Genomic DNA, 12,632 nt, shown 5'->3' on the forward strand with positions numbered 1-12,632 from the left:
AACAAGTCCAAAACAGAATGCTACCTCCAAAATCAAACAATTCTCTCTCTACAAACTTTCTTTTTTCATGGACATGTCACACAAAGCTAGACTACTTTTCCAAGCAAGACCAAAAGTAGCATTGCCGAATTTCACAAATGACATAGTAGCAAATCCAAAATGAAAAATTGCCTCCAAAATCAATGAGATTCATCTCGCTTTAGTATCAACACAAGATTGAACTGTATGCAATACTCGCTCACTTGTGTCCTACATTACAACAGCTATTTTGACCGTCCAGAGAGCCTACAATACTCATCTTATATACGTTGCTCTCTCTTGGGTACTCCAAGGTTGAACTGCTTGTCTACATTCTCTCAGTCCAACCGAGAGGGGGAGAGAGAGAGAGAGAGAGAGAGAGAGTTGGCAAAGAATAGGGTTAGCCTCTTGCACTTTTGAGACAATAGCTTATGTGGGAGGCATCACAACCATCTTACAGTGTATGGTTGGCTAGTCTTCATGGGAATCATGGCATGAGCATGCACACGAAAGTCTAAAGTAGTGGCTCTGGAATAGTAAATGATGTCGAAGGGTTGCCCTGCAGCCACCAAGGTGGCAATGAGCTCGAGGCTGGTTCCTTGTAAATGTGTTTGGAGTGCTCAAAATTGTTGCTCCCCCCTCATCGCTCGATTCTAACCTACGCCAATGTTTGTGATGCCCGAATGAATTTTTCGAGGGTTTCAAATCCTACCTTGACTTCTGATGGGTAGGAACAATTGCAGCAGCTGGTATCCCCGATAGATGCCAAGAAGAAGAATCTATCCCTAATCTACATCCTTTGTGAAATCAGCCAGCTCTGTTAAATATAGCGATAAGAAACTTCAGAAGTTGAGCTGAAGGGAGAACCAACATAGATAGAGGACAAAATCCCTTTGATTTCACATGCCATGGTGATACCTAATTGCCCAAGACAGCCCAAGCCTACGCTCCCATCAAAGAGCCCTTCAGCATGGCGATGCATGATGAAGAAACAACTCAAGCATGGTATTGCATGTAGAGACCGCTTGCAAAACTCTTGACAAATCACTTATCTGAGGCACATGGACGAGTAATCATCACTGATCCATCAGCACACCTATCCGAATATGATAAAAAACAAGGGAAACTGCCATATGTGTTCAACCACGACGATACGAGGCTTGCGACTCAGTAAACAAAGCAACCATGAAACCTACCAAACAAGGGACATCTGCATTCAAGCGCAACAAAACCAACACGGAAATGCGAGGGCTTCAGGTGCTCACGTTACTGCAAGGTCGGGGAAGAGAGGCTCCTCTTTTCGATGAGAAGTTAAGCCACAACTCTTGTGGATGAGATAGGCACAATGTGTAGTGGTAGAAACGTGTAGTGGAGGATGAAGCGTGAGAAAGAACTCAATCACAGAGGATCAGGCTAAGGAGGGCTTCATTAAGCAACCATTGTCAGCACAGTGGGGCTGTTGGTGACAAAATAGGAAAATTTCCAAAAGAGGACTAGGAACACGTGGCCACAACCCAATCGAGAGAAACCACGAATTTCCTAGTGTATAGAATTCTTTAATTACCTAATTTCGTTTCTCTTGGGTCAATTTGATTAGTAAGACCTCCCCTTCTACTAGGGGGCAGGCCAACAAAAGCATGGAAAGAGGTGCCTCACTTGCTAAAATAAATAAAATGCAAATGTTGCCTCTTGGTGAGAAGGCAGAGGATTGGGTGGGGACAGGTTTGGCCCGTGTTGGGCAAGGCATGCATGATGTCAATGGCATGTGTTAAGGCGAGGCATGCATGATATTTTGTGCATGTGGGACAAAAATACAAAGGGAAGGGATTGAAGATGTGAAGGAGGAAATGGGAAGCTAAAGCAAAATGCAAAGCAAAGCTATGCAGGAAGAAGAAGAAGAAGAAGAAGCAGCAGCTTGCAGAGAAGAAGAAGAAGAAGGGAGGGAGAGCTTGCAGAGAAGTCAGTCGCTGTTGTAAGGAATACTGCCATAGCCATTGATTCTGCCATAGCTCTCTTCAGCTCTCGAGCTCCAAGCTCTCCTCCTCTGCATCTCCTCCTCCTCCTCCCTTTCTCCAACATGAGCTCCTATCACTCCACCCATTGCCTCTCCCCTCCCCTTCCTCCTTCCTTCCCCTCCTTTTCTTCTTCCTCCTGACTCCTCCCACCTCCATGGACCTTCCTGCTTTCCACCCCACCCACTATGACGACCCAAAGCTTCCCTCCATTTGCTCCCTTGCCGCAGATCAGTTGCTGGGTATCCTGCAGTACCTGCCCGTGCCTTCCGTGTTGGCCTTTGGCATGACCTGCCGTCGGTTCCGTGACGTTGCTGATTCCGACGCTCTCTGGGCTCTCATTTGCCGGCGAGAGTGGGGTAGCAGGGCGGTAGACGCTTGGCCCTCCGTGGGCGACAGTAAGATAGGATGGAAGCGCATCCATAGGCAGATGCTGGCTCCGGGTTCCGCGACATGGCACAGGGTACACCAGGGAGATACCGTGCCGGCAGCGCGTGCATCGCACTCTATGATCAATGTTTCACGGAAAGTTGCGATTTTTGGGGGTGGTCACGATGGAGGTGAGTCCATGTGTTGATGATTTTTGTTCATAGAGAAATCGGCTGTACTTTACTGATTTTTACAGCGGATAGAAGCCGATCGCACCAAGGTGTCGTCGAAGGATGATTCGGGGTGTACCTTCTCGCTTCAAAAATGAGTCTCACAGACAATAGTTCTTTGTCCAGAATTTAGGGCGATGCTATATCGTGACTTTCCAACACTATCCACTTCTTTAAAATATCGCCAACATAGGCCGCTTAAACGGATGCTACTTTCCAGAAAAAACTCTCAAAGTGAGGAAAGAATATGGAATAATATTTTGCTTTCCGTTAAGGGTGTTTCTGGTTGTATGAAATGCTTGGATCCTTGGCGCAAGTCGTCATCTGATCTTGGTAGGGTTCCTTAGCCCTCGCAATAATATTCCAGGCGTGACTGAACCTGGTCTGGCATGAGGTGGGTTAGCAAGGGCCTCATTCTTTATTTGAGATCTCTCTTCCTTAGTAAAGTTTTCATCACCCTTTACAATGGTGGAGTGCCTCCTTATATACTCTCGATCTTTACTAAAGGTCTATAGAATGGATTGAGGTACGTCCTAACTCAAGTGCATGTTTGTCTCAAGAGCTGCAGATTGTCATTTTTCTTTCGAGTTGTATGATTGGATGCGTGAGTTTTCTCAAGGTGTAAAAGTTCTCAGTTAATGAAATCAGCAGTTCAAGAGAGCCCTACGAACTTGGGATTCATAGGATCTGGGATGGCCACACTGGTACTCTATCATCGCAGTTGTGGGAGTTGAATTGGTAATGAGTAGATGACATTTCAAGAACGCTGTGGTTTACACGTAAAGACGTGTTTCCTATCTGACTTAAAAGAGTGTTACCGTTCCTTTAGTTAGGATCTTGTACTAAAAATAGTAAAGTTTTATTTATCTGTTATTTTGGTTGGATCTCACCTGCTAAACAGTGGAGGCATTCCTGTAATTATATGGTCTGTATTCCTCTTAACTCCTCTTAAATATTTATTAGACGTATGAAGGGCCCGTAAAGTTTCTGTAAAGGCTTCTTAAAGCCTAAAGAAACATGAAATGGGGGGGTGCATCAAAACATCGAAATAGGGGGTGCTGGCAGACAAAAGCTCTGAATTTTGGGAGATTGGCAGCCTCTTAGAGCCATAGTAAAAAGGTGTTCGCAAGTGTATAATGGGGTTTTACATTCTTTACTTGTGGGGCTTACTATCATGTCAAAGAAAACTGAGATCGAGAGACTGTAGGGCTCTCCACACACATGCACAGGCAGAATTTGATCCTCGCACACAATGAGTTACGGCAGTATGCAGATGCGTCATTGGCCACAATGCTCTCTAGGAGATGAGGAGGTGCAGTAAATAGATTGTGTAAGGAAGTGCTCAGACGAGGAGGCACGAGCGAGAAGACACCTGAAACTTCATGAAAAAGCTAGGGTGTGAGCTTTTTCTTATGTGGCATGGACACAATGTGCCCAATCAGGAGGCACCAACTCATGCATAGTCCTAGAGTGTGGGACATGTGGTAGATCCACCTACTAGTAGTGGTTTCATGGCTGATGCTGAGAGGGCCTTCATGAACGATGGTGCAGCCAGGATGCAGGGCAGCTAGACCCTTGATGGAGGTGAGAATGCCCTCCACCAGGGCTCTCTCTTCCGGGATCTGATGTACTTAGAAACCTCTTGCCTTCAGATCACGGTATGCATTATAAACTGAATTAGATACTCGGGTGGTAGATTTCTTCTTGAAGTTTACATTGGGGATCCATAGCACATGTGCTATCTTCTAATGGCAAGAATGATGGGCCTGTGAGAATCCATAACATACTTATCCCTGCCTTATTTGCATATTTCTTCTCTTATTAACTGCTGCTGCCACCTGACATGATCTCGAAATGCACTAACGTTAGACTGGCTCACAAAGGAAAAACTAAGTGAGGGAAAAATAGTACATGCATCTCCAAGATATATGAAGGAGTGACAATAAAGATAAGGTCAATGCTCTTAAGTTAAAACGGCCTCCAAATGGGCTGGAGGAAGGCTGAGTAAGCTTGAGAACCATTGCAGATTTATTTCGAATGCATGACTAATGAAAAATCTTCATCTTAAAGATCATCAACACCTGACAAAGATTTAGGATATGAATGGTGTCATGTGGAGCACATGAGAGTTCAACAGGGAAATGGTGAAAAACATATACATATATATATATATATATATATTTGCGAGATGATTATCAAATGATTGGTTGGCAATCAGGCAAATTCTGGAAGATGTTTCTCTTATATGAGGACAGTAAGGTGTTTGTAGATTCTGCGAGTTTGTTGTTTGTACACTCTTGCAAATCAGTTCTGAATATGTGTGGTAATTTATAAAGTATTTTTCTGGTGTTCCAATTTGAGCACATGTGAACCCAGTTTTCATTTACAGCCTGCAATTAGGACAAGTACTTTTCTTTTAATAGAACAAAATTTTAGTATTTACAGGCCGACATTTGGATGACACATGGGTGGCATCTCTTACGGATGATCCTTCTGAGAACATACTCTGGCGGCAGGCTAGTGTTGGCATTCCAAGTGGTCGCTTCGGACAGAGCTGTATGGTTGTCGAAGACACCCTTGTACTTTTTGGAGGGATAAATGATCATGGTATAAGACAGTGTGATACATGGGTTAACAAGGGGGTCCATGTTTCAAGCTCTGAGGGAAAATCTTCCTGGCAACTCTTGGAGGTAGCAGCAGTGCCATGTGCCCGTGGTGCTCATGCAGGTTGTTATGCGGGGGATAGGAAAGTGGTTGTGTATGGAGGCATTGGATCTGACGGTATTAGATTGAAAGATACATGGACCCTTGACCTTTCTGAGAAACCTTTGCCAACATGGCGGGAGGTAATTACTCTGCATTCGCCACCTGCTCGTTCAGGTCACACTTTAACTTGGGTTGGTGGGAAACAAATGATTCTGTTTGGTGGAAGAGGGACCAAATTTGAGGTTTTGAATGATGTGTGGTTACTTGACATGGAAGGAGAATTCCCAAATTGGGTGGAACTTCGGGCATGTGAGCTGCATCCGGTTCATGATTATCCAGCACCTCGCGCGGGACATTCGGCGACTCTCATCTTTGGAGGCAGAGTACTTATTTATGGAGGGGAGGATGCAAGGAGGTGTCGCAAAGGGGATGTCTGGATACTTGATCCACGTGCTGGGATTCCAGTGGGCAATGTCTCATCGTGTATTGATAGCTTTAGTTTTAGAGGCAGTTTAACAAACAATAGTAAATTTGACCGGAAGTTCTGGAAGAAGATGAAACAATGGGGCCAATCACCTAGTAAAAGGTCGTTTCATGGGGCATGTTCAGTACAATCAGAGCGTGCAGTTCTCGTCTTTGGTGGTATGGTGGATGGAGCTCTTATGCCAGCTGCTGCTGCAGGACTAGTATTTGATGCTGAGCTTTATTTGCTGCGACTGGAACCGTAGAGACTGTCTATTGATTGCTTCATGTGGGTGAAAGCTCTACCGGGTGATCTAAGATATGGTTTGAGACCTGATGTAAACCCAGTTTTTATGACATCAAAAGTCAGTGATTGTACTTATGGATTAGTAGAAGACGTGAGAGAGACCACCTTGTGTTTTCTTATGTGTGTATACATGTGTGTGCGTTTTTGTTTGATCAGTTTGTGGCTCTGTACGTAGCTTCTCTCGTCTTTGGTTCACTAGCCCTTTGTTTGATGTCAAAATTTAGCCAGAGCAAATTCAGATGAAGGCCGTGAAGGATCAAGCAGTTCTCTTGTGTCTGTAAATACATGTATATATTTGTTCATTGTTTGATCAGTGTGTGGCTCTGTACCTAGCTGTTCTTCGCTTTGCTTCACCAGCCGTGGTTTGGTTTTGGAAGATGACTATGTATTTGCTTCACACTTTGTTGATCTTCAAAATTGTTTCTTCAAATCTTCTTTGCACTTGTTTCAAAAACTTTTTTGGTTCTTTTCCGAAACATCTTATGGTTTTTGTAGGTGTTTGAATGACACTTTTCAACAAGAATTTTTTTTAAAAAACATGGAGGGCCATCTCTTTTTACCCATAACTTTGAATCAAGATCTCTTAGAATCAAATCGAAGTGCATAGATTGCTCTTCACAGTGCATGGCCAAAATAGTAGTTTTGAGTAGTCTGAATGGCATTAGTTTATTTGACCAGAATTTAGCATGCAAAAAAATCAAGTGCATTAGTCGTTATAGTAATGGTGTCACTCATTGTAGAATTCAAGATGTTAGATATCTTAATCTTTAAAGATACTTTCACACACTCATTTCCCCACTCCATACCACTCATGTGGGCAATTTATTAAAAGATGGTTTGTTAGGGATGCTAAGCAGCAGAAGATAGGGTATTTGATTGAATCGGGGGAGCATATAGATTCTTATGCCTAAAATTACTTAAAAAAGGATTACTTGTACCAAATAATAATGGCTTTCACTCTAGCTATCCCAGTCATGGCCTTTAACCACTCCATGGACCAATGTATTGAAAAATGGTTCCTTGGGAGTGAGAGCCACTAGAAAAGACCATTTTTTATTGAATCCAAAGGCAAATGGAATCCAATGAGCAAATTGTTGTGGAGTCAAAGAAATTTTCTTTTCACTACTCAGACCTTTTTGGTCAGCATTGGGGTTTCATCATCACTCATTCATTCCTCTCACTCGCACTTTGGTAGGAGTTCTAGGCTTTTCAAAGGAAGTATACCTAGTCTATATGTGCTCTCATCTAGAGGCCAGGATAGCCCCATTCCATTGGGATGAACCTTAAAGCTATGCCTCAAACACTCTCTTTTGAGAATAAAATGAAAATTACATTAGAACTTGACATATTGTAGGTAAGACTTATTTCATAGGAAAAGAATCTATCTAGAATCAAGTAAGAAAGCTCTTAAATGAAGATAGCTATATACCAAAGTAAAAAAAATCATGCAAATGAGACACATCACAATTGCAAGTGACACAGATAAAAGATATTATACCAAACGTGGGGAATAGTATTTGAGGGAATGTTTTAAATCAATATGGTACTTATAAAGAGACTAGTAATGCTACATCAAACCCTCACATTATCTGCAAATATGATAAGAGAATCAAACAAGGAAACTTTATTAGGGTTGAAAATTTTTCATTCCTCTAAAAATGAGACTCCTCTTTGACATTGGGTAACATGACATTTACATTTCTACTAGCTTCACAATTGAATGTTCATTCCTTGAAGACACTATAATAAACAATTACTTCAAGATATAGACCCAAAACCAATAGGCAATATTACAATTGCCACTTTGGAGGATGTTGGAACATTTGGAATTTAGAAATTTGTGAGCCACTATTTAATGTTGCACGCAAAACAACAAACAATGACTACTTGTTGCAGTTTTTAAAGAAATAGCACTAATTGTTTTAGATGTTTAGTGTGTAGCAAACGCTCTACAATGATAAAAAAGGTGTTAAGAATGAGATGCTAAATGTGCATAATGGATGGAGATGCAACTATATACATGATTTAAAGTGCCACTACATGAAGACACACAACTAAGAAACATTTAGGATTTGCTAGTTACTCTATTAAAATCTCATATCACTAATGCATCCACATTAAATAGACTTAAGCATGCTCACATTAAATAGGATTAAGTATGTGATAGCAATAACCAAATGGTGAGCAACTACACCATATCATCTTTCATTGAATTATTAAAAAATTATATTGATTTTTTGACCAATTGATTACTAACAAGAACTTATTTTTTATTCTTCCTTCCTTTTATATGTGTCTCTAGGCAATTGAGATTTAATTGGCTCATCTTTTTTACACTACGTGCTCTCTTTGTGAGAGTCATATTACAATATAAAAAGGGAAAAATATACTTTTAATTGCATGCATTCTCAAAATTATATGCAAGTTGAGCATGCTAATTTCATGGTTGCAATAATCAAGACAGATGCCAATGAACTTATTCAAGCAAATATCATGGTTCAAATAGATAATATAGAGAATTAATTCTTTGAGAAGGAAGAAAAGAGTTTCATCATAAATTTAGCTTAGTGCAAGTTAAACTTAACGAACCTTGGCAATTGGCAATTTGCTAATTGGATACATCTTCACCAATGAGATAGAACAAGGTATGGTGGCATAAGACAATATTGGGGGGGGGGGGGATGAAAGATTAAAAAACTCAAGAATACCATACGATTATACATACTCAAATTTCTATGATTTGCAATGCTCATTTTTTTGCTATTGGCATGCTATCATGTGTATTTGAGATTCTATAATCTAAAATATTCAACGTACATTTTGATCACAAAAACATTAGCATAGATGTGTGAAATTATTTTATTGATTAAATTTCTTCCATTTTAAGAAATTATGGGTATTTAGTCTTCTTGAAATAAATTTAATCTTTGAGCTTCGTTGAGAGTGTCAATGTCAAATAGTGTAATAATGCTATAAGATGTCATTGTTTTATTTTTGAAGTAAGATTGTGTTTTTTCTTTTCTATTTTTGTTTAGACTATAAAGTCAAATTTGGGGTAAATTCATAGTAATAATGCATGTTTTGATGTTAGTTGGTGAAGCAAGTAAGTTTTCATTTGTTTGGGCTTCCTTCTAGTTTCATCTTAATGCCAATATGTGTTATGAATGAGCAATTCTCTTGTCACAAATTATCAAAATACAATAGGTGACTGTATATTTGAGACTAGAAATTCCTTAACACAACCATATTTGAAGTTGGTGCAACTTGGAGGTGTAGTAATTCAACAATTCATCAACTTCTTACATAGTAATGTAAAACAGGCAATAGATTGCTTGCAAATATTTCTCTCCTTGGATTTCTCACATGGGCTACATGATATGCAAGTCCATGAGACATTAGCATCACAATCGATCTAACCAAATAAAAGAAGGATTAAAAATGAGCATCATGGATAATAGAAGAGGATGAGACAATGTAATCCTCAGCAGTTGGAATAGAATAGGTTATAACAACCATCAATAGATGGATGATGTGGAGCTCTATTGGTGATGTACCTAATTGTTTATATAGATGACTAGATGGTAGGATGATGACCATGATGATTATAGTTCATTGAATGCATTGTATGAGTCATGGCACGACCATAGAGATGCATTCTGGGATGCATGTTCACATGGATTAAGCTGTTGAAGTGGCATTAGCATGGCCCATGAGAGCCATTACTACTTGCCTATGACATTTTCTAATCATTTCTCGATCAATTGACGTTTCTTTGTAGCTATTCATTCAAAGTGCTCTTATGTGGATGACAAGGATTTTGACACTTCTATGTATGATTTGGATGTTATGCACACACGTGATGATGATATATTTAGTGTGATGGTGATATGTTTAGCATCAAAGAGTGTGGTAGTTCATATGATATTCGTGATGATGTGATACATGTTGATCATCTTAGAGATGAAATTATTGGGTCCAAATATTATGTGGATGGATGCGTTCACATATTGATGCATGTGGGATAGATCATGGTGATGATGTGCTTCTAGTGGTATCACATGTGCATCATTGTTGATGGATTGAATGATGTGTGTCATGCTTATGTGGATGGTTTGGATCATGCTTATGGTCTTACACAAGATGTGAGCCATGTTGTCATGGATTTGAAGGGTGTTAATTGTGTTAATAGCATTGGTTCACATGCTTCTTTGTATGATCCCACTCATGGAGTTATGATATCTTATTCATGTTTTAATCATGACATTGGTAATGTGACATCATGTGGATGATGCTTCATGTGTACTTGACACCCATGTGCTTTTGATAGGTGAGGTTGCACATGAAGAGTTACTCATTCTTGATGGGAAAGTAGGCTTTTTTATATGTCATACATGTCTGCGTGGTCTAGATTTGGGCATGATCACTCATTCTCACACTCGCTAGTGGTATTCATCATGGTGTGGTTTTTTTTTAAAGATAACCAGGTGGCTTGTACGAGAATGGAGATGACTTGATGGAGGCTAGACTCGAATGAGAGGTAGGGTTACTTATTGTGTGGATGATACCACATCTACCTATTTCCATAATGATGTTATTAGGGTTGTATCTCATTATGTGGGTTATGGTAGTGCACATGTTGGGGATGCCACACATGATACTTATGATGGTGTTGGCATTAATGATGTCGTTATTCATGTAATGATGATGTGGACTTGCCTCCATGGATATGGATGCAATGGATTAATACATATGTTGTTATATGTAATGGGGACCATGCCTTGTTCATGCCGCATGATGGTTTAGGTGTTGATGGCATGGGTTCACCTATGGTGTAGCATGATCCAAATTGTTATGAGGCATTCTCCTTTCTATGAGGTATTCGTGATTTTTATGGTAGATGCTATGTAGACCACATAGGATTAATTTATAAGGCATTCCATCATGGTACACCAATTTTTTGATCTAAGCATTGACTTGGATTATGAGGCATTCTATTGCGTTGGATTATGAGGCATTCTATTGCGATGCTTGTGGATATGGTCTATATACAATTTATTGTGCATTCACTTTGCTCATGTTGGAGGCCATTTCACATGTATTGTGCTTATTGATTCGACATACCATCCTGACACAAGCATTCATCTTTGATCCTTGTGGTAGGATCCATGCACATCATTACATGCTAGGTAGATCTCATGGTCTTGCAGGATCATTTTTCCATTCTTTTGATCTAGGTGTTTGTGCATCTTAGTTGGTCGAGCATATGTTGATCCAAGTGGTACTAGATGTTCATGTGAGTGCTTGGCTTTCCATTTGATCCAAGAGGTCTTTTTCATCATGTTCTTTGTTGTGCATGCAGATGCAGTTAGACCATGGGCCATGTTTTGCTTTTAGTTTATAACCTCTTGTATATGTTTGTGTGCACGACCACCCTTTGATTCAGGACAAAATTATTGTAACCTGAGGACTTAAGGCATATTTATTCATGTGGAGCAAGGGATATGGGCCTTGGGAATATAAAAGGCACTTGCCCTAGGATATTGGATGTTTTTATGACATTTGACTAATGAATCATGGAGGATGCAATACTCTACATAGGGAATTCAATCCTCTATATAGAGAATACAGTTCGTTATACATAAAATGCAGTTCTCTAGATATGGGAGGTAAGCTAAGTTGCATTAATTCGCTCGAATTTTTTTCCCAATTCAAAAAAACGTGAAAAATCGCAATTTTCCCGATTTAAAACGAATCCAATGATTTTTCCTAATTTATTCATACGAATAACTTATTCATACTAATACATTAGGTAAATTCTTTTGGATCATGTATTTGGCCATTGAATAGATAATTAAAAACCATACACTTTCTCTATTTAGAGCTCCTCAATCCGAGCTACGGATCTCAAGTTATGGCCATCGAGATCTCCATGGACATAACATGTGATCCACAACTCCAATCAAGGAGCTACAAAAGGATAAAGTGTGTACTTTTTATTATCTATTCAATGAAGTTATTTTACTTTAAGAAAATATTTGAATTTATATTAATATATTTTATATTATAATTACTATGGTATTTATTTAATAATATGTTTACTAAGGCATTTACTATAGACTTATACAAATGATGCACTACCAAGTTATCAACATACTAGTTTATAATTTTATTTCATAGAATTTATTCATCAAAAATTTATTTACATAAGAATAGATTTTAATTTACTCACATAAGAAATAAATTTATTTCACAAAATGCATTCACGTAAACTTTTTTCACATAAGAAATAAACTAGTATTTATTCACATAAGAGAATTACATTTACAACCCAAACAATTTGCTTATATATTTTTTAACAAAAGAAAGAACACAAACAAATCACATTTCACACAAATAACTTAAACTAATATAAATAAATACACAATTTACAATTTACACAAGAGATGAAGATCTCAAACAAGAGATCCTAAGAACTCTAACAAATAAAAACACAAAAATAATTTACATAAGAGATTCTAAGAAATTTAA

At 39.1% G+C, this 12,632-nt stretch overlaps 1 protein-coding gene across 2 annotated transcripts; it reads left to right on the forward strand.

The window, feature by feature from the left end:
• The first annotated feature begins 1,813 nt into the window (after positions 1-1,813).
• Positions 1,814-6,192, forward strand: LOC147896638 (Kelch repeat-containing F-box family protein). Of its 2 annotated transcripts, none has more exons than XM_087381367.1 (2): positions 1,814-2,590; positions 5,066-6,192. In XM_087381367.1, the coding sequence occupies exons 1-2, from the start codon at positions 2,188-2,190 to the stop codon at positions 6,061-6,063; spliced, it is 1,401 nt and encodes a 466-aa protein (XP_087237493.1). In that variant the 5' UTR covers positions 1,814-2,187; the 3' UTR covers positions 6,064-6,192. The 2 variants fall into 2 exon arrangements, with proteins under 2 accessions (XP_087237493.1, XP_087237494.1); XM_087381368.1 differs by having other exon boundaries at positions 1,818-2,590; positions 5,075-6,192.
• The last annotated feature ends 6,440 nt before the right edge of the window (positions 6,193-12,632 follow it).

Source organism: Dipteris shenzhenensis, chromosome 11 (genome assembly GCF_047967505.1).
Source record: "Dipteris shenzhenensis isolate YYH24624 ecotype China chromosome 11, Dip_SZ_1.0, whole genome shotgun sequence".
NCBI classification, from domain to species: Eukaryota; Viridiplantae; Streptophyta; class Polypodiopsida; order Gleicheniales; family Dipteridaceae; genus Dipteris; species Dipteris shenzhenensis.